At 34.7% G+C, this 21783-nt stretch overlaps 1 protein-coding gene across 2 annotated transcripts in view; it reads right to left on the bottom strand.

Annotated features, from left to right (window-relative positions):
* The window catches only part of CSRNP3 (cysteine and serine rich nuclear protein 3), a 189379-nt gene that overhangs the window by 142769 nt on the left and 24827 nt on the right, over positions 1-21783 (bottom strand). Inside the window, exon 3 of one of the 2 annotated variants that reach the window (XM_053665247.1) lies at positions 1559-1647. In XM_053665247.1, coding sequence (XP_053521222.1) covers positions 1559-1571 — 13 coding nt within the window. In that variant the 5' untranslated portion in view covers positions 1572-1647. The remainder of the gene's footprint in view (positions 1-1558; positions 1648-21783) is intronic. The other variant, XM_053665248.1, reaches the window with a different exon arrangement.

Raw genomic sequence — 21783 nt, 5'->3', positions numbered from 1 at the left:
AAAGCTCTTTACTCACTCAGCTGTGTGCATGTGGATTCCGTAGGTGCTTACAGCATTCAATCCCTTTCAAATTTATATGTCCTTTTAAGTCATTGGAGAAATAATTTAACTCTCTGGTGAACTTAATAAATAAGTTGAATGTACTAGAATAAGAAAAAAACTAAGCAATGCTCACTTTCGTTCTTTTCATAGGTGTTTGTATAAGTATTTTCTACAACATTAAATTTGCAGTTCTAGCAAAAAAGAAACTTTTCCTTCTTAGAATCTCATATTACTTACTTGCATTGTACTTGAAGAGCTACTTTAATAAAAGGTCAGTTGTAAAGGTCAGTTGTGGGTTGTGATGGAGCAACACTCCGTTGGTATAAACTCTCAACATTCTAGGCTAATAAAAGCCATAATATAAAAAGTGAATAATCCCCAAATCATTCCCATTGGGCTTTAGAATTCATTCCATGCCCTTTCAAATCTAGCTTGCCCTTTTAGTTAGGTATGTCTTGTGTTAATAATAAACTTAATATCTGAGTAACATATGGTTGGACGGTTCTTAAGAACAGGAAACATCTCTTGCTCATTTGAAACACCCAAAGCAGTCAGCCCATTGCCTGGCATATGGTATGTTCCAGGCAAATGTGAATGAATACATCCTTGGATCAGTGACAAAAAGATTCAGACATGGAAGAGAAGCATGAATAATGCAATCAAAATAAAAGGTCATCAGTATTTTTTCATTTGAAATTATGAATATTTTGATATTGGGTCCCACAATATAAAGAAGTCAGAAATTATCCACTTTCTTAAGCCATCCCATTAGACTGAACCATTTTAACCTAAATTGTAATTCAAACCTCAAATGAATATTTTACATTAGTGTATTATTTTAATGAGCTGTTTAATAACAGTAGGCTTATTTTAGTTTTTTTTAGACTTATGACTGCAAACAACTTAAAAAAGATCCTTAATTATTCTTTTGTTCATTTATATTGTCATCTTATTGGAGGAGCATTTTTAACAAAATCAGAATTTCTGTTACTGTACTGGGGAAAGTCACAAAATCTGACTTTCCCAAAGTCAGACTGGGGAAAGTCACAAAATCTGACTTTCCCAAAGTATTTTAGGATTGAAGATTAGCTATTTTTCTAAACTATGTGTGTATATGTGTGCATATTATAGCCAAAGAAAATAAAGGAAGAAATCTGCTAAATAGGTCCACATTTCTTAACAAATAATAATAAAGTTTTATAGGGATGTCTAATATTAATTTCTTGTTATGTAAAAAGTGCTACTCTTTTAAAAGGTGAAGCAAATTGTAATTTGGTTCTCTACTAAAATATTTTCTTTTAACCATCCCCAATTGAACCAAATAATACATTTATAGTATAATGAAATTTTTTTAATCTTGAGGAAATTTTGGTAAATATGTATTTTAAATAAGAGCATTCTCCTTATTATATAATTAGACATTAGCAATACAAACTTGGAATAGTTACAAAGTCATAACTCAGATCTGAAAAAGCATGAAAATAATAATGTAAATAATAATGTACGAACTGCTGACCTTGAGATCTCATGAACTCCAGTGTCTCCCTGAAGACTCTAGGCCTCTGAAAACATCTTTTCAGTCAGTTGATATCTTCTTATTTCTTCCTTAAAAAAATAGATTTGTTTCAATGTTACATAAGGTGGTATTTTCCAAGAGTAAAGATGACTACAAAGTATACATATGACACAGAGAAAAATCAATAGAAATCTTGGAATACAAATAAGGCATTAGATATGGAACAGGACAATTGCACTATGTACCACTTAGTGCAGAAAGAATATCCATCCTAGAAGAATGTTGTACATTATTAATCACAATCACTTTCATTCATTTATTTTCCTGTTATTTAATCAAATATTTCTATGAACAAAGAGTTAAAATCCTTCCATATTATTAATCAACATTATGTTAGATTTTAGTAACTTTCTAATCTCTAGAATATTCATATGTTCAAGACCCACAAAATTCAAGCAAAATTAACCAAAATGTTATAGCTAAATAGTTGGTGATGATCACAATGAACACTTATTACATTATTTTGGTTTACTTAAACAATTTAATTCTAAAATTAACTCAAATATTTATATACTTAGGTTTTAAGGTAACAGACTTTAAGAAAATAATTTAAACAAAAATGCTATAACATAAACATGAATTAAGAAAAATTTTGTTTTTAAAATTCCAGTACCATAATTCAAACGATTAATGAAATAATTTAAAGAGGTGAGGAAATCCTAGTAGTAATTACATACTTTTATTTTCCCAGACTAAAATGTATATAATCACTTTTTCTAAAGAATTAATGAGCTTTTCATTCTAATATATTAGGTTATGTCCATATACAATGTAAAAATTTTCCTAAAAAATGATGTAGAGAACCTTGGAAACTGTGGTTCATTTATTGTTTCTACAATAGCCAGAAATTAACTGTCACTCATTATAGCCAATAAGAATAGCTGGTATAGAAATACTATCCATGGGTTATGTGAACAAAGAAATAAATAGTCTGAGCAAGCAACCTGTGCTGATGTCATGCAAGTAAAATTAAATATCAAGAATCTTTAAGAAAAAATTTATCTCAGGAAGATTGTGTTTCCAGGAGCCTCCTTCTCTTTTTAAACCTTATGTGTACATACGTAGGTATGTATAGATACATGGATTTAGAACAGACCAGAATATCTGGTACAACAGTAGCAGTGTTATCAAGTTGTGGTTGGAAGTGTAGAACTAACAGAGGTTCCTGAGTCCAGTTCCATTCTTTTAAATACCTAAAACTCTTTTGAAAACATTGCTCTCAAATGATGACATGACAAAGACCACAGAAGCAGTAACTTGAATCTCCTGTTGCACTCACTGAAGAATAGCTCAGCCTGCATCATCTTCTGCATTCATTTTGAAGAATAGCTCAGCAGATAACTTTTCTGTCTTCCCTTCAATGATACATATCATGAGCTTGCAAGTCAAGCAGTTAAAAATCAAGCATGTTAACAGATCTCAACCTGCTCACAATGTGCCTGTTAAATACAAACTTAAAAATATTATTTACAATGAAAACAAGATACTAAAAACAAAGTATATGCTTCATTAAATATATTTATAAATGTCATTTATAACTCGAGTCAAATTTTCTGTTAATGAAAGTTAATTCCATATTATTTAAATGTCATTTTTACCTATTAAGGTATCATTTAAGATTTTATCACCCCAAAATAAATTTTTGCTGCTATAAAAAGTGGGGAAATTGCTATCTAGTTCAGTATCCCTATTTTACAAATAAGAAAAATGACTACTGTATATTTGTAACATGTAGCTAAATCTACAGAAAGCAATTAAGATTTTTCATAACCCATTGTCAAAATTACAAATGTAATTTTATTTTACAACCAAATAAATAAAAGACTTTATTTAGGCATGTGAGGTAGTCTATTGAGGGAAGCAAAAGTGTTGAGAAATCTAAGGATCTAAATTTATATACCTTTAATTAACCTATAATTTAGACAGAGGCCAAGGGACCTTTGGTGTTGGAAAAAAAAGGGACTCAAACTGTGACCTGTTCCAAGGTCAAGGACATAAAATATATTTTATAGCTGGAACTGACCCTACCTGAGACCAGCCAAGCCCCTGGTAGGAAGTCCATCACAAAGGAAGAAGAACTGAAAGAACAAGTTATAGCCAATGCAAAGTCCAAGAACTGGGGATATGAAGACTGGTGCTAGTTCTGGGCACAGTGTGCAGTAGTTGATGCTCCAAACCATTGCAATCCCACACTTTGGTCTGGATGTGACATGGGGACACTGGCTATGTGAATGAAACTGTATGAGGAAGGGTGTGAGCACCCGTGTGAGAGAGAGGATTTAAAGAGTTGTGGTGCTAAGGTCTCTAGATCAATAGCACTTGCTTGGAGACCCAGGCAACTTTGTAGAAAAATAACCCTAGATAATGTACCTCAGGAAGATCCAGGGGCTGCTACTCTTCCTTGACAAGCCTTCTGGGCACATCGGTAGGGGACTACACAGGATTGGTGGAAACTGCCATGTTCCTGGAAACTCGTGTTTTTAAGGTGATCACAACCTGAGTTGATATTCCCAGCACAGCCTATTATACCACTACTTGAGGGGGATCCTGGTCCCATGGATGGTCTCAGCAGTGATAAGTGACATCTGGGACAGATTTGTGGATAAGTATAATCATCCCAGGTACTATGAAAAATACTCAAGGAGGGTGAAGTTTGTACAATACTAAGAACATATACATGAATGTAAATGTAATGCTATTTGCCCTCACAAGTCTGTGTGTGTGTATGCTCATCAAAAGAACTCTGGTTTCTGGTAGAATCCTATAAAATAAAATAGACATAAACCTGCCTTATTACTTAGAAATGTGCACCTAATATTTATAGTTCATATCTGGTCTTTCCTAATATTGGGGGTTCAATGGAGAAATTCCCTGAGATCCAGTTTTTCACTTTTAGAAAGTCCTGCACTTCTGCAGGGCTAGAGAGAGTGGTGATCATCACCTCTCCTTGTTTCCGGCCTCTTGGCTTCCTGGTTGCTCCCAGATATTACTGCAAATTATCCTATAAATCCCAGCAGCCATTCAGAATGGCAAGGGTCAGGTCACTCTTCCGTGTTTGTCAACATTTTCTCTAAAGGGCACCTTTAGTAGGTCAGGGAGATACAAAGCTCTCGTTGGCATGGTTTACCAATAGTCACGCTAGACTTCACTGAGGTTACTAAAGGTCACACGTCAGTAGTAGGCGTGAGTGAGCTATCAGATTAGCTTGTGTTATTTTTAATGAATGATGCAATGATTAGCTCTACGGAAATATAACTTCTTTAAGTTAAAATATCCTTATCTTATTCCTGTCTTTAAAAAATCTTTCTGGCAAATGCTGGGTTTTGAGAATAAACTTATTCCAGAATTACAGAATTCGAGACACTCCCCCTCAAACCCCTTCCAAGCTGATCACTTCTGCTTGGCTGGAAGCATGACTCACATCAGTATATGAACATAAATGAAAAAAATCGGAAGTTGCCATTCAGTGTTTCTAAAGCGATAAGATTTTTAAGTTCAGTACAATAGTTTGATTGCATTTGTTACTGCCTCTCAAAATGTAGTGTTGCATAATGAATATGCCTACAACCGGCAAAAACATCACTTATGCTGAAGGACAGTTTCCCCACTAAAGGGAAAGGCCTGGAGCCAATAAATCTGGCAGGAAAGATGAAGCTGCCATATAAAGTTTGACCTTTTTTTAAAGACAATGAAACCCCACTGACAATCACATCAATTCTACTTAGAATTATTTTATACATAACAACACCACTCCAGTTTTGAACCGTCACACCCATGCTGAACTGCAGTTCTCAAAATACATGCAGCTACCAATTCACTCCTTTAACAAATGAAAAATGAATTTCTATTTTTCTCTAACATGGGTTGAACTATATAATAAAGCAGTATCACATGACCAAAAGAGTTCCTAAAATGATGAGAGGACTTAGTCATTCTGTTTCAGTAAAGCAGATGAGTTATTGAAACAAGTTCACTCAACCACTCTTAGGCTATCTATCCATCAGGTAGTCACCACTGAGTCTTATACTCAAATCAGCTGTGTCTGAAAGTGCAAAAAGTTCTCTAAAACTGTTCAGATATATCTCTGTGAAGATATAGGAAAAAAACTTAACTGGGAATTTGTAAGAATTATAAGAGAATCTAGGTGAAAATTTAGGCAATGATAAAAAAAAAAACCAAAGATGTAGATAATTCCCCTCAAAATTGTAAATTAGCAAGACTGAACTACGAAAGTGTGCAAACTTGACCAGACAAAGTATCATTAAAAAGACTGGAAAGGTGTCCCAGGTTCCACCATCACAAGGGCAAGCAGGATCAGCAGGGTGCAGAGAAGCCTTAAAGAACCTTTACAACACAAGTCTTCAAATTGTTTAGATCACACACTTCACCAAACAAGAAGCTTCTTGACCTCTACACATTGTTCACACACCCCACTCATGGTCACGCTTCCCCACTCACCCAGTGTAAGGCCCATCATTCATCATGATAGTCTCTCCCTTGCAGGTACACTCACCTAAAAGGCCTTTCTCTCTCTTCTTCGAATCAGTGTGACAAAAATAGAATCACCTAGTTAAGATCAGCTGTCTTCCCTTTATGAACTTGCTCTTAGTATTGAAGAGATGATTATAACTAGAGAAAATACAGGATATTACATTGCTGGCGAAACTAGTGATATGATAGAGACCCTCAAGTGGGTCCCCTGACCATCTTATCATGTTTCCCTTATTAATTCATGCTTCAGCTCTATGGTATTACTAACAGAGGTGCCTTTGCTTCTTTTCAACTCTTCAACATTTCTTCCCATGTAATCTATCTGAGTTTAAGATACGGCTTCTAAGAAAACTGAAAGGACCATGATTCAGTTTCCTCTTCTCACTGTTATATCCTGTACATCCTTGATATCCATATCCATTCAGGTGGCCTTCAATCCTGTTAAAATGGAGAAACTGTTCTTTCTCTAACCTAAAGTCAATCCCTTTCCTCTCATCAATTTTAGGTCTTTGTTATTTCAATTATCCCCTTTCTCTCCTGTGCTGTCATTTTTTCTTCATATTACTGGACAATTCCCATCTGTCTGCAAATACGTTGTAATGTCTCCCAACTTAAAAAATTTTCCTTTACAACAGTTCTTATCTCACTTACTTTTCTACTCTAATTAATATTTTTTTTATTTTTACTTTTGATTGGATGATTTTAGAAAGAGAGGAAGAGAGGAGAAAAAGAAAGAGAAACATTGATGTGAGAGAGAAACATCGACCTGTGTTGCCTTCATCATATACCCTGACCAAGGACTGAACCTGCGACCCAGTCATGTGTCCTGACCAGGAACCAAACTGGCAATCTTTCATTTTGTGGGATGACACCCAACCCACTGAGCCACACTGATTAGAGGGCTCCACTCCATTGTATAGCAACTTCCCCAAGGAGAGTATTCTCCTTTCCTCAGATAAAATTCTATACTGAACTCTCCCAAATCAGGCTTTCTTTACACAACTCCACTGAAATTGTATTATCAAGGTCAGCAGTTAAATTGTATGCTGCCAAATTCAATAGTAAATTTTTAGTCCTTACCTTCCTTTTGTCTTGAGAGTTCAACTCAATCACTTTCATTTTCTTGAAAAAAATTTTAACTTGGTTTCTAGGATACTTTACATGAGACAGGCTTCTCTTTTACTTCATTTGCTGCCCTTTCTCAATTTTCTTGCCTTTTTTCTTCTATTCTTACTGACCTCTGAATACTTTAGTGGACTTCTCTATCTGATTCTTTCTTATCAAAGCATATTTTATGTCTTTAAGAAGCCCCATTTATTTATAAGTCACAAATTTAGATCTCTAGTCTTGACTTCTTCTCTGAGCTTTAGAGTCTTATCACTGCATGCTTTACAGCACCATTTGAATGACTAATAAGCTTTACAAACTGAACACATCAAAGCAAAACAGTAAAATAAGAGGATGGGAGGGAGGATGGGAAGGAGGAAGGGAGGGAGGAAATAACATATTCTAGCCTTCCTCTTCTACCTCAGTCTTTTACATTTTAGTAAATGGCATCACTGTTTACCCAGTGACTCAAATTAAAAACCTAGCTCCTTGAGAGATTGCTTATTCTAGGACTGCGGCAGGATAGATACAAGATGAACCTGTAGTATTTTGTAGTGATGGGAAGTAAGGGAAAGGAAAAAAGATAGGCATTGGCATGTCAAAAGGACACAAGAACTGACCTGAAAATACTCTTAATGGTCAAAATTGATATAACGTACGCAATAAAAATTAATGGCAGTGTTAAATCATAAACCCAAGAATCAGAATAAATATGCGTGAGTCTACATGGATATAAATGACTGAATAAATAAATAAATAGAAGATAATCAACAAATCTTCCTTGCAAAGGACTTCCAAATAATGCATATATGTAGATACTCTTCCCACCTTAAGAAACGGAGTTTGATCTTCAACCCCCACCTTAAATGTGAGCTGTAAGTAAGTTCCTTCCAAAGAATGAATTGTGGAAAAAGGAAAATAGTAATGTTACAGTGGAGAAGCCTGGAAGATATCATCTTGATTAAATGGCTAACATTACCACCAGTGATACAGCTTGCTCATACTCATATCCTCTACTGCCTGACAGGACTTGATACAGAAGAACCCTCCACTTCCATGGAATTCTTCCTTCAGATCCATAACTCAAGTCTAATCAGAAAACAAAATAAATTTGAGGGACATTCTAATCATGTTTTTCATATAAAGTTATGGTCATGCAAAGAAACAAGGGAGACTGTCACAGATCAAGGGAACTAAGGAGACAAGACTAAATCTGATGTGAGATCCTTAAGGAAGTCTTAGGATAGCAAAAGGATGTCTGGGAATAAAATATAAAATCTGAAGCCTGTGGTTCGGTTAATAGTAGTACTATATACCAATGTCAAATTGTTTGTGTGGGCAAGGGTACCATGGTCAAGTAAGACGTTAACTCTGGGGGAAGGGTCTATGGGAATTTACTCTGTGATATTTTTGCAACTTTTCCATTAATCTAAAATTCTTGCAAAATAGAAGGTTAGTCTTAAAAGCCTATGAATTACTTATATTTATGTCTCTCTTACACCCTACATCCAAACAGTAAGTACCTTCTGTCAGCTCAACCTTTAGCATGAATCCCGAATCTGACCAGTTCTCAAGTCCCCACATATCTCACTCCTGCTACCTGATAATCAACTCTAACTTACTGTCGTCTCTTTTCCTACTTCTAGTGTCAAGCTCCTTGCTGACATCTCGTATTTGCTCTTCTTTCTAGAGGCCTCCTCCCACTCTGGATATTGCATGGCACAGTCCTTCACTTCATCAAGTCTTTATCAAAATGATGTCTCCCTTTTCTGATTAAGAGTGCCACAAAACTGCCCAAGGGAAAAAACAAAACAAAACAAAACAAAAAAAAATCTCTTTGAAGAGGACTCTTATGACCATCTTATTTAAAATAGGCAATCCCAGCCTTGGGTGGATATCTCAGCTGGTTAAAGCATTGTCCCGATATGCCAAGGTTGTAGGTTTGATCCCCGTTCAGGGCATATACAAGAAAAACCAAGCACTGCATAAATAAGTAGAACAACAAATCAATGTTTCTTTCTCTCTTTCTTCCTCTATCACTAAAAAACTAATTAAAAACAACAATAATAAATAAATAGGCATCCCTACTTCTATATCCTAATACTGTTTTATTTTTCTTCACCGTATATTTATGATCATTTATGACATCATATTATTTATATATTTGCTTTTTTAATTATTTTTAAATCCTCACCCAAGGATATATTTATTGACTTTTTTGATAGAACGAGAGAGAAACATAGATATGAAAGAGAAATATCAATTTATTGCCTTTCAGACATACCCCAACTGGAGATCAAACCCACAACCTAGTTTTGCCCCCTGAACATTGATTGAACCTACAACAGATGACACTCCAACCAACTGAACAACCAAGCTACCCAGCCAAGGCTTATTATTCTTCTCGACTACTGACATAAGCATTGTGAAGGCAGAGATTTTATTTTATTGAATGAGTATATATAAATGCCTATTGCTTGGAATTTACAGGAAAAAAAGTGAAATTGTACCCAAAGCTGGTAGGAGTATAAATTTTGCTGCTTTTTCGAAAGAGCAATATACCAATATAAATTCTCCCACCCTGGGAAATCTATCCCACACAAAGTAAAGCACCAGTATGTAAGGACATTTTCAAAAGAACCTGTATTGCAGCCTTGTTCACAGTATCATAAAAACCAAGCTGAAACAAATGAACCTTCACAGGGGAAAGAATGATTAAAATGTGATATATTTGTTTTAGATCTTGGAATATTGTGCAGCCATTGAAAAGAATAAAACAGAGCTCTAACAAATAATGTGGGTAATTTTCATCAAGTATTGTTCAACTAAAAACATGAAGATGAAAAATGTATATAATCCATTTTTGATAAAAATTTTTGTGTGAATATTTATATGCTTGTGATGATATGATATTGAAGGAATGTAAAGGAATCTAAACTAGATCGATAAGAGTTCTCTATAAGAGCAGGAGATATGGATGAAAGACAAAGAGAAAAAAAAGGGAAAAGCCAAGCAAAACAAAAATGAAAAGGAGAAGAAGAGAGAGAAGGAACATTAAACAAATTCTGTGATAGGATATTTATGACTTTACATAAAAATTCATGTGTTTCTACATAAAAGAGAATTATTCAGGGAAATCAGTTTTGAAGCCCAGGATGGTTTTTGGACACTGGGTCCAGAATTTTTTTCAGGCAGAAACTAACTTTTAAATATAACTTGATCACAGGGCTCCTTAATCTCACAGAGAAAATAGAGAATTGCTGCTAGAATTGATCGGATTCCCAGGAAATGCACAAATTCTTACAGATGGTCCCAGGAACACAGCTAAATTGCAGACTAGGTTAGTCAGTGTACTTTTATGTTCAGTGGCAGAAAATAGAAATCAAACCTAAAAAAAAAAAAGAAAAAGCAATATCCACTGAGAGGAATAAAAGATCTTTACAACATTTGTTCCCTCAACATTTCTAAAAAGTTTATTTATTTATTTTTAGGAAGAGGAAGGAAGGGAGAAAGAGAGGAAGAGAAACATCAATGTGCAAGAGAAACATTGATTGGTTGCCTCTCACAGGCTTCTGACACACACCCTAACCCACAACTCAGACATGTGCCCTGATTGGGAAATGAACCGGTGACTTTTGGTTTGCAGGACAATGCCAAACCCACTGAGCTACACCAGTCAGGGCTGTTTCCTCAATGTTTAATGAAGCAACCCATGTACTTTAATTGCTATGATGAGGGGCATTTTTCCTCTTGAAAACCAGTTACTGCCCTGCAGGGTAGAAATGCCAAAATAAAGTCTTATGGTTGTGGGGATTGCCCTGAAAACTTTCATCTTTACAAAAAGAGGAACAAAACAGACTTTCTGTAATATAAGACTATGTCTCTATCTCCTCTGCTACAATAAGAGGTAAGAAGACTCACAAATATCCCCTTGTAAAGTGCCCAGCACCTAGCATTTAATAAGTGTTCCCATGCTTTCTCCATATTTCAGAAACACTGCGTGTTGTGGAAGATAGAAATGGGGTATATATACTCATGTAATTAATCTGCCCCCCAAACTGGCCTGCTTTTAACACCATGGAGCACATGGTGCCAATGTTAAGTACAAAGTGTGGATAAAGGAAAGAGGGATTGTTCTGAATGTTATAATGACAGAATTTCATCACAGAAGTCTATCTGAACACAGACTTCATAATAGATGACTTTATAATCAAGTGATTTTACCATAAGGTGAACATTGAATGAATCCTGATTGTAGATGTTTAAACGTGTGAGTAAAGAAATGCAGCTTCAGTGCAGTTCAAGAGAGGAATACTAGTCATATGATAATGTAGTAAGTGCTTGGTCTCTAGACTACCAAAAAACAGAGTTTGACATCTTTCTCCTGTTTTTTCTCTTTCTTACCTCCATGACTCTGGGCAAATTACTGAACATCATCAGTTCCTTCATCTGTTAAATGGACACGTGAACTCTAGTTTTGTATTTTGTAGGAGAGACAAGTATGGCATTTAAAACATGACTCACAGCAGATCATAAATGTACTAGTTCTCTTTATTAAGCAGAAAAAAAGTACAGAATATGGTGAGATATTTATAAATTTTAAAGGCAATTACCTTGAAATATTTCATTATCACTTATTAAGAATGTTTTAGTGTTGTTTTATTTTTAATTTGGATCTTCATGTTTGTTAACTATGGTATTAAAATGAATTGTTAATGTGTACTATGGGTCACTCAATGTTTTCTTTTCCCCGTTTTTTTTTCTGGTAACACACTCTACATTTTTTTTCTGTAACACACTCTACAGCTTTTTTTTTTATTACAAGAATGGGTAAATGAATGAGATCTAGCCAATCAAAGGACCTCATCCCCTGGTCACAACGATTGGTTCAGAGAAGGCATGTGGCCTATGCCAGGGTTATGAGTCAGGGCTCAGTTCAGAAAACAGAGTCAATGCTGGGTGGTGGTCCAAGGAATAAATTTCATGCATGGAACTAGTTACTAGGGTTTCATAAGAGCTGAGATGCAAAACAAAACAGAAAAGAAAGGACCTCAGAGGTTAGCAACACAGGAAGATGCTGACACTCCTCTAGCTGGAGGCACAAAGGAAGAAGTGATGTCACCAGAGCTCAAGACCTGTGGCTCCCTGGTGGGAACCAGATCTCCAAAGAAGCTGCTTCATGGGGCTTGGGGCCACAAAAGCAGGGTTCTTACAGCAAGGGCAGGAACCACAGAGAGGGTGCAGTGGCCACTGGAAATACCACCTGAGGCATGGATGACTGTGTTGTAATATTCTGGTTTCTTTTCATCCTGCCCTCCACTGTCCTGGTGGTGCCTCTTACTGGCCAAATCCATATGGAATTCAATAGACAAGGCAGTCAGAAAGTGCAATTTTCAAAGAAAGGGCAGAGACTGGATCTGAACACAAGTAGGCACACAGTTGACACACTAAGACACTCTTCACAAAGGCAGGAGATATTTCACCATGTGAACTGTTGGATCCAGGGATGGAAGTATCTGCTCCTTGGCTTCAAAGAGGATGTATATGTCTACATGGAGGAAGATATCTTCAACAGATCAGCAGGGAGTACCATAACCACAGAGGCAGTAGGAGTAAACGAGGGTCTCCCACTGTGAGGGCAGAGCCAAGTCTTGGGGAAGTGGGGAGAGTGTTGAAGTTGTCATTTGAACCCCAGATCCATTTTTGCCTGATAGGACCTCACCCCTATCCTTCACAGTTACATATAGTAAGATTTCTCTTTCTTTGTTTAAGCTAGATTGTATAGGGCTTTCTTCACTTGCAATAAATTATCTTCGGTAATATAACCATGATCATTAACTAAATATTTTAAAGAAGTGCTAGGAAAAATGCCAAGTATTATCAGTAAAAGAAATGAAAGAATGGATACAGTCATGCGTTACCAGTAAAAGAAATTAAGTGAAGATGGTTGACAGATCTTAGTTGACCATAATACTGAATTAATTCTCTTTTTCTTTTCTTTTTTTAAAATTAAATATGTTGAGGCTTAGGAACCTCTAGGACAACTTTAAGGGTTCCAAGATCCAAATCATAGGGGTGCCAAAAGGAGAAGAGGAAGAGCAAGAAATTGTAAACTTATTTGAAAAACTAATGAAGGAGAACTTCCCCAATATGGCAAAGGAAATAGACTTCCAGGAAGTCTAGGAAGCTCAGAGAGTCCCAAAGAAGTTTGACCCAAGGAAGTACACACTAAGGTATATCATAATTATATTATCCAAGATTAAAGAGGAGAGAATCATGAAAGCAGCAAGAGATAAGGAGACAGTAATCTACAAAGGAGTTCCCATAAGACTATCAGATGGCTTCTCAAAAGAAACTGCAGGCAAGAAGGGGCTGGAAAGAAGTATTCCAAGTCGTGAAAGGCAAGGACCTACATCCAAGATTACTCTATCTACCAAAGCTATCATTTAGAATAGAAGGGCAGATAAAGTGCTTTCCAGGTAAGGTCAAGTTAAAGGAGTCTTCATCATCAAGCCCTTATTATATGAAATGTTAAAGGGATTTATCTAAGAAAAAGAAGATGATCAAAAATATAAACAGTAAAATGACAACAGACAACTATCAAAAACTGAACCTAAAAAAACACACAAAAACAACTCCAAACTAAGCAAACAACTAGAAAGAACAGGAACAGAATCACAGAAATAGAGATCACATGGAGGGTTATCAGCAGGAAGAGGGAAAGGGTAGAATGAGGAAAAAGACAGAGGGAATAAGAAGCATAAACGGTAGGTACAAAATGGACAGGGAGAGGTTAGGAAGAGTATAGGAAATGGCAAAGCTGAAGAACTTACATGTACAACCCATGGACATGAACTAAGGGGGGAAATGCTGGTGAGTACATACAGGGAAGAGGGGAATAAAGGGGAAAAATAGGACAAGTATAATAGCATAACAAATAAAATAGACTTAAAAATGTATTGGGGTTACATTATTTAATAAGATCATATAAGTTTCAAGTGTACAATTCATAGAAATGTATCATAGAAATGTTCATACTCTTTTATCTTAAAAAGGAAATTTAAATAATAAAGTGTAAAAAAAAGTAATTTCTAGCCCTGGCTGGTGTAGCTCAGTGGATTGAGCACGGGCCTGTGAAGCTAAGGGTCACCAGTTCAATTCCCAGTCAGGGCACATGCCTAGGTTGCAGGCCAGGTCCCCAGTAGGGGACACATGAGAGGCAACCACACATTGATGTTTCTCTCCCACTCTTTCTCCTTCCCGTCCCCTTTCTCTAAAAATAAATAAATAAAAATATTTTTTAAAAAGTAATCTGTCAGTCTTTAAAGACAGGGGAGCCAGTTGGTTTCCTTGATTCATGCCCAGTAATCAGACCACAAAACGAATGCAGAGCAACACCAGATGGAGGCTATCGAATAACAACTGGTCACAAAGAAACAAAAAAATGTGTTTAAAGTTAAGCTGCAGCTACAGTATGTGGGATAGTAAACAGAGCAGTTTTATCCCCCTTTATTCTACCTTAACAATCAAGGAGAGACTTTGCTATTTATTTTTTTAGATAATGTATATAATTATCCTTCAACCATTTGGAAAGAAAGCTAAAGGAGACCTGATCAACACTGTATTTATTTGAACTGAACACTGATATGTCTAGCTTTTCCTTCTTTCACATCACGTGATATCTTTAAAATGTTTCCTTTTATCTACATATTCACCAACATTTAATCTCATCTGTTGATTACAGCCATTCTGACAGGTGTGAGCTGATGTCTCACGGTGGCTGATTTGCATTTCTCTGGTGATGGAGAAATGATTTCGAGCATCTTCTCATGTACTCGTTAACTATTTGTATATTTTCTCTGAAAAAATTCTGTTTAGGTCCTTTGCCCATTTTCTTACTGGTTATTTGTTATAGAGTTACATATGATTCTTTTCAAAAGACCCAGGTAAGGGGTCTATATCTTTTGGATATTAATCCCTTATCAGATATATGGTCTGCAAATATTCTCTCCATTCTGTAGGCTGCCTCTTCATTTTGTGAGTGGTCTTGTTTGTTGTGCAGAAGCTTTTTAGTTTGATGTAAGTTCTACTTGTTTGTTGTTGCTTTTTGCTATCATTGCTTTAATGTCATATCCAAAAACTTGTTGCTAATACGGACATTAAGATTTTCCCCTATTTTTTCTTGTAAAAGCATTATAGTTCAGGTATTACATTTAAGTCATTAATCCATTTCAAGGTAATTTTTCCAAGTGTTGTGAGACAGGGTCCATTTTCATTCTTTTGCTTGGGAATATCCAGTTTTTCTATACAATTTATTAAAAAGACTTTTGTCTTTCTCCACTGAGTATTTTTGTCTCCCTTCTAAAGTATTAGTTGACCGTACATGCATGGGTATATTTGGGGGATACCTATTCTGTTCCATTGATCAATGTGTCTTTTTTAGTGGCAGAATCATACTGTTTTCCAATTCCTATGGCTTTTTTATTTTTCAAAATCAGGATGAGTGATGGCTCTAGAGTCATTCTTTCTCAATGAAGCACTTTTTAAATAAATTTTAAAATATTATCAAACATTTTAAGGGTTCCTTAATGCATACATATTGCAGACTAAATTTAATCCTCATGTGAGATTAAATGAATCACTTAGTGTTGAAATAGAGTCAAAGGCAATAATAGTTTTATATTAGGAAATTTTTTCAGTTTATCATATAGCAGGTCAAAGAAAATGTGATTATTTTGATAGTTACTAATGAGGAAACATTTCCATTAAAAGAAACAAACAAAAAAACTATGCCTTCTCCAGTGCCAAACATAATCTGCTAGAACACATATTTAAAAACCTTATTCATAATAGGCACAAAATATTTTTAAAACTTAGGGACTCAGGATGAAAAATGAACTGGAAAAAGAAAAGCACAATTATTAACTATGGGTATGATATCAGTTCAATATAGAAAGGTATCTGACATACCTGGAATGGAAAGATCATATGGTAAAGATATCAATCTGCCTTGTAACCCAAATTAAACTCTAAATTAAATGTAATTCCAATGGCATAGCAATGGTTTGTTTAGAAACTTGATAATATTCCTTTAAAATTCAAATAATTGTGTGAGGATAACTCAGAGAGTCTGGTAGTAAATTGTATTTGTAGGAGTGCGTTAGGAAAATTAGGAACTCCTATGTGAGATAATAAAACTTTCTACCAAGTCATCATATAGCACTATTGTTAGTGTAAGAATCATCATCCAGGTCATGACATAGAAAGCAAACCAGACACGGGCCTTATGGTAAGAACTCATTTAAGATTGAGAATAGAATTTCAAATCAGTAGAAAACATTGTATTATTAAATATGTGATTTTAGCACAATTGGAAAATAATCTAATTTCACACAATATGCCCACATAATTTCGAAATGGTCTAAAGATTTAACTATATAATAAAATTTTATGACAGTTCTAGAAGGGCTCATTTGTGTGCAATAACTTTTAGGGGCAAGAGGTTTGCCAGAGCATTACCTAATGGCCGAATCATCATATACATTTGAGCACATAAACATGTTTCTATGGCAAACGCAGAAGGATTTACATGACAAACGAAAACCAGGCAATACATGATTGCACACACATTAATCAAATAACCCTTAATATTATATTATAAGGCAATGAAAGAGGAATCATCAAATAAAAAGCATTTATACACACAAAAATAGACCATTTATACACACAAAAACGCAAGTAAATAAATATATATAATGATCTTCTCACTATTTAGAAAAATTCAAGTTAAAATGCCAGTAGAATATGTTTTCATCCATCAAATTGGCCAACTCACAACACAGAGAGAGAGAGAGAGAGAATGAGAATATCTACTTGGGCAAGATGTTGGAGAAATAGGCACTCAATTACTAGCAGTGGGCATACAAATTGCTCAGGCTTTCTAGAGGACAATTAAGAGGACATAGGGATAAATGCTAATGGGAAAAAACAATAAAAAAGATACTTTTGAACTATGATTTTCATCTTTAGGGATTTATTCTAAGATTTATTTACAAACAGGTCATGACAGCAGAAATTGTATTAGTGAAACATTCTAAAAAGCTATTATAATGAATGAACATAAGTCTTTTTAGGCTAAAACATATGAAAACAAATTGGGAACACAAATATTGTGAAATATTTAAAACATATAGATAACAAAAGTTACTCATTAATTTCACCATGCATGGGAAATTTCTGTTGTTATCCATATTTCTATAAAAAGTTTCTTTTTACATGTGGATCTTATCAAATTTATATCTCATACATAAGATTTTACAAACAGAATGAAACTAATTTTGCAAACTTTATTAACATGAATATATTTTTATGACAATAGATACATTTGTTCAACTTTTTATTGGCCACATACTAATCCATCATATAAGTTTTCATAGAGTATTTTTATCATAAGAAAACATATTGCAAAAATAGTCATCCTTACAGTTAAAATTTTTGACACCTTTAGCTTTTTAAAGTAATAAATAAAGCCAAAATATCTCAGTGTTATAATCTTAGAGTATTAAATTTTAACTTAATAAATGTAAAGGTTGGTAAAACCATGTAGGGAGTTTGAAAAGTGGTTTTATTTATACTGGCCATATTATATGCATGAATTGGGAACTTTATGAACATCTGATATGAAGATGTTTCCTTGGGTCTGCACCTATTGAAGAAGACCCTAAGTGTATCCAACGGCCTTAATTAATTTCTATGCAATTAATCTATTTCATTTCACTCATGTCATTTTTAAGATGACAAAAATCATTTGATTAATTAAGTCATTTCATTTCTGGAAAAAAGTCACGAACATGCCAATCAAAATAACCTTATTTAGTAGCTAATGTTGTGAGACTCAAATGAAATAATTTGTTTAAAGCATCTAGCTAAATGCCTGGCAAATGACAAAATTACTGCATATAATAAGGCTTGCTGTTATGGTTATTGCCATTAAGCGATGTGGGGGAAATACAGTACATGGTCCTTGCCATCAAGAAGTTTAAAGTAATTGTAATTATGAATGTCAACCATTTCCATATTCTAGGGGCAAAACAAGTGAATGTTAAAAATGTAAGAGCTATTCTGTTGAAAAAACAATGTTTATTTAAGCCCTGCCATTTTTGGATTCTATTTATTCTTTAAGTTTTCATCGAAACATTTTCTTATTTCATATGGGGAAATTTTAAAAATATAGATGCTTCTTTATTAATGTCCATTAATTATTTATTCATGTTTACTTGCTAGGGTTTTTTTTTCTTGCTATCTCTCCAACTTTATTCATTTTTTTAAAATCCAGGCCTAGTGTATAATATGTATGTCTTATGTAGCCATGATCTTAGTAAAACATTTAATTTTAGTACTAATTTGTGACCACCAAAATTGTCAGCTGAATGATCAATTATTCTGGTGGTATAACACCCTTAAAATGTGTTTATCTGTATATATATTGTATTATCTATTACAATACCATCATTTTGGCTTGGAGACAGTAGTGCAAATTTCAGATAAAAATGTATACACATATATTATATACTATTGTCTCCAAGCCAACATGAGTGTGTCATAGAAACAGCAAACAGAGTAAAAGTCAGATACAACATAGCAAGATAATGGATAACATCTTTGGGGAAAATTATGGAATAGGACAGTCTATGTTAGTAAAATTAACTATGTTTAAAATTAATAGTCAGTATTTCTTCCCAACCCAATTCCCCTAAGATGGAATTCAATACCCCCAACTCTGTCATTGTTAAGAATTACAGTATAATGGCCCTGGCTGGTATAGCTCAGTGGATTGAGTGCCGGCCTGCGAACTGAAAGGTCACTGGTTGGATTCCCAGTCAGGGCACATGCCTCAGCTGTGGGCCAGGTCTCCAGGAGGGGGTGTGTGAGAAGCAACCACACATTGATGTTTCTCTCCCTTTCTCCCTCTCTTCCCCTCTCTAAAAATAAATAAATAAAATCTTTAAAATAAAAAAAAATAGAGTATAATGTGGCAGTTACAGGTATTAAAGGTGAACTATATTAAGTATTCTTTATTGTGCATACTTAAAAGCAATTTTATTAATATGATCTAAAACTAAAATATGTACATTTTCATGTTACAATATTTCCACTAACGTTATCCTCCAATCATGGCACAAACACAAATAGCATCCCATCCGCTTCAGGTCTCCAGAATGTCACAAGTAATGGGACCCACTACTGTATTTCAGTCAGAAGTATCCAGCCTTCTTGGCACTCTGGCTAGCAGTCTTCACCAGTTTTCACAGTGGTTCGGAAATTGTTTTCAAAGAGTTGGGGTTACTTTTTGGAGGGAAGGGTAATCATGCTTATTTAGACCACTGCCCATATTTGTTAAGGATTTTAAAATAATTTAATAATTCCTTATATAAAACAAGTTTCATAATATTTCATGCAAATTCCTATAATTATAAATTACATAAATGACTTTATTATTGCTTCATTATCATATTTGTGAGCTAAGATAAAGCCAAATACAATAAATTGAGTGTCCATTACAAGTTTAATTCACTGAAAATCTTTTTTACCTGAAAATTAAATATAAATGGAAGAAAGTGACTTTTTAGTATTTACATGTTAGATTTTCATGGAGAATCAAATATTTATCTTTTGTTATATTTAATACATTTGCTCTCTCTTCTCATTTAAAAACTATGCTTCTAACCTTAACCCAAATCTCAGTGGAACTCAATAAATCTGAGACATTTAATTATTCTAGTTCATACCAGATCATCACTATAACTGAACATATAAAACATATGGTGCACTCATTTGATGGCCCTAAAACATTCCCAGTTTATTCCCAAGTTTCTCAGGCAAAAAGAAGTAATACTTTCAGAGCACAAACATGTAGATGGTTAGATATTGCAGCCAATTTAGAAATAGCACTGACTGACTCCTTTTCTCTGCTTTCCTTTTCTTTTTTTTAAGCAGGGCCAGGTTTCATTCTTTTCTGCATTCACATGCTCACAAATATACTTCCCTTGAACTGTCAGAAAGCATCAGATTGCTTGATCTGCATGATAAATTTTAAAATCTTTTCAGAAACACAAAGACATTAGCTTCAGGCATTATGATTTCATCATCACCACCATAAACAAGTATAAAGCCAACCAATCTCTGGCATTCAACCAAAGCCAAAAGATATGGTACTTTGAAAATGTTTGGTAGCATTGTAATTATCTAAATTCATTTGGATCCTTTTTCCAATCGTGATACTTTGCAGTTGGGCAATCATTTATTTACTGCCATGACCACTGCTAGATGACTCCAAAATAAAAATGTGACTCTTACAGAGAGATTTATAAAATGCAAATACTCTAACAATATTTGTAAACAAATCACACTGTCAGATGGAAACATTTTAGTAACAGAAGTAAAGATGATATTTTTAATATTTAATGGCAACTTTAATTCTTGTGCTCTTTGTGAAAATAACTACAATATCAATTCCACCCATGAACATCCTGAGTGAATAACAGATGTGAGAAAGTGGAAGGTTTTCCATGATGCATTTCAGATCTCACGAGAATGCATCCTTATTCCTTGAATGATGTGAGAAACAATACCATTCATACCACCAAGACTACTTTCATATTTAGTTTTTTATGAAGCTACCTGAGAGTTCAAACCACAAGGAATAAATGTTTTTTCTAGATTCACTATATATTGATATATAAAATTTTGTTTGAAATTTGATCCAATTTGGCTTTTAAGTTTAAAGCCAAAATTACGTTTTCAAGACCTTAAAACAAATAAGCAAATGTAAAAGCCAATTCTGTACCTAGCCAGCAAATGGAATATAATTACTCCATTCAATCAGAAGCTGTGACTAAGTGACTCTAATCGAAATGCAAGGTAAGTGGATTTCTGAGGACTTGAATTATTGAACAAGTAAAGGAGAGACCTGGAGCTCAGAGAATGGAAAGATACCATTATCTTTTTTTTTCCCCAGGGAGTCCAGGATGCCCATTCACCCCTCTGGCAAAAGTGGAATGTACCAAAGATTTTATTTTTAAAGTAAATGAAATAACCCTCTATTTGTTAGCTTCTATTAAAGAAGCGCGCTGCATACTTCCTCTCACCCTTTCTTCATTGTAACATTTTCACCTCACACAGGCAGCATTATGTCACCAAGACAAACCGATTTCCTTCATGTAAATGCAGAACAACATGTTCGCTGTAAGGTATCTCCATCAATGTCAGTGACATACAAGGAAAGCCTCAACAGTCTGCCCTGTCACTTACAGAGAGGGGAAGGCAAATTGTTTATTCACACTCAATTAAATTCTCTGGCCACTATTGCTTTAGCTCATTGAATTTATTCATAAACTTGTCACTGGCACTATATTACAGCCTGGAGATATCAGCACTTTCAGCAGAAACCAACTGAAAAAAAGGCAAAAGGAGATAATGTGCCAACTACCTTTACCAAAAGATAGACTCATTCGTACTATTTCTAAGAGGAGCTGGCACAAAAGACAGAGGCACGCCTTTCACTCGAT

Source organism: Artibeus jamaicensis, unplaced genomic scaffold (genome assembly GCF_021234435.1).
Source record: "Artibeus jamaicensis isolate MK-2021 breed Jamaican fruit bat unplaced genomic scaffold, CSHL_Jam_final contig_391, whole genome shotgun sequence".
NCBI lineage: Eukaryota > Metazoa > Chordata > Mammalia > Chiroptera > Phyllostomidae > Artibeus > Artibeus jamaicensis.
Note: the sequence above shows the minus strand (reverse complement) of the source record. Positions and strands in the feature narration are given on the sequence as shown.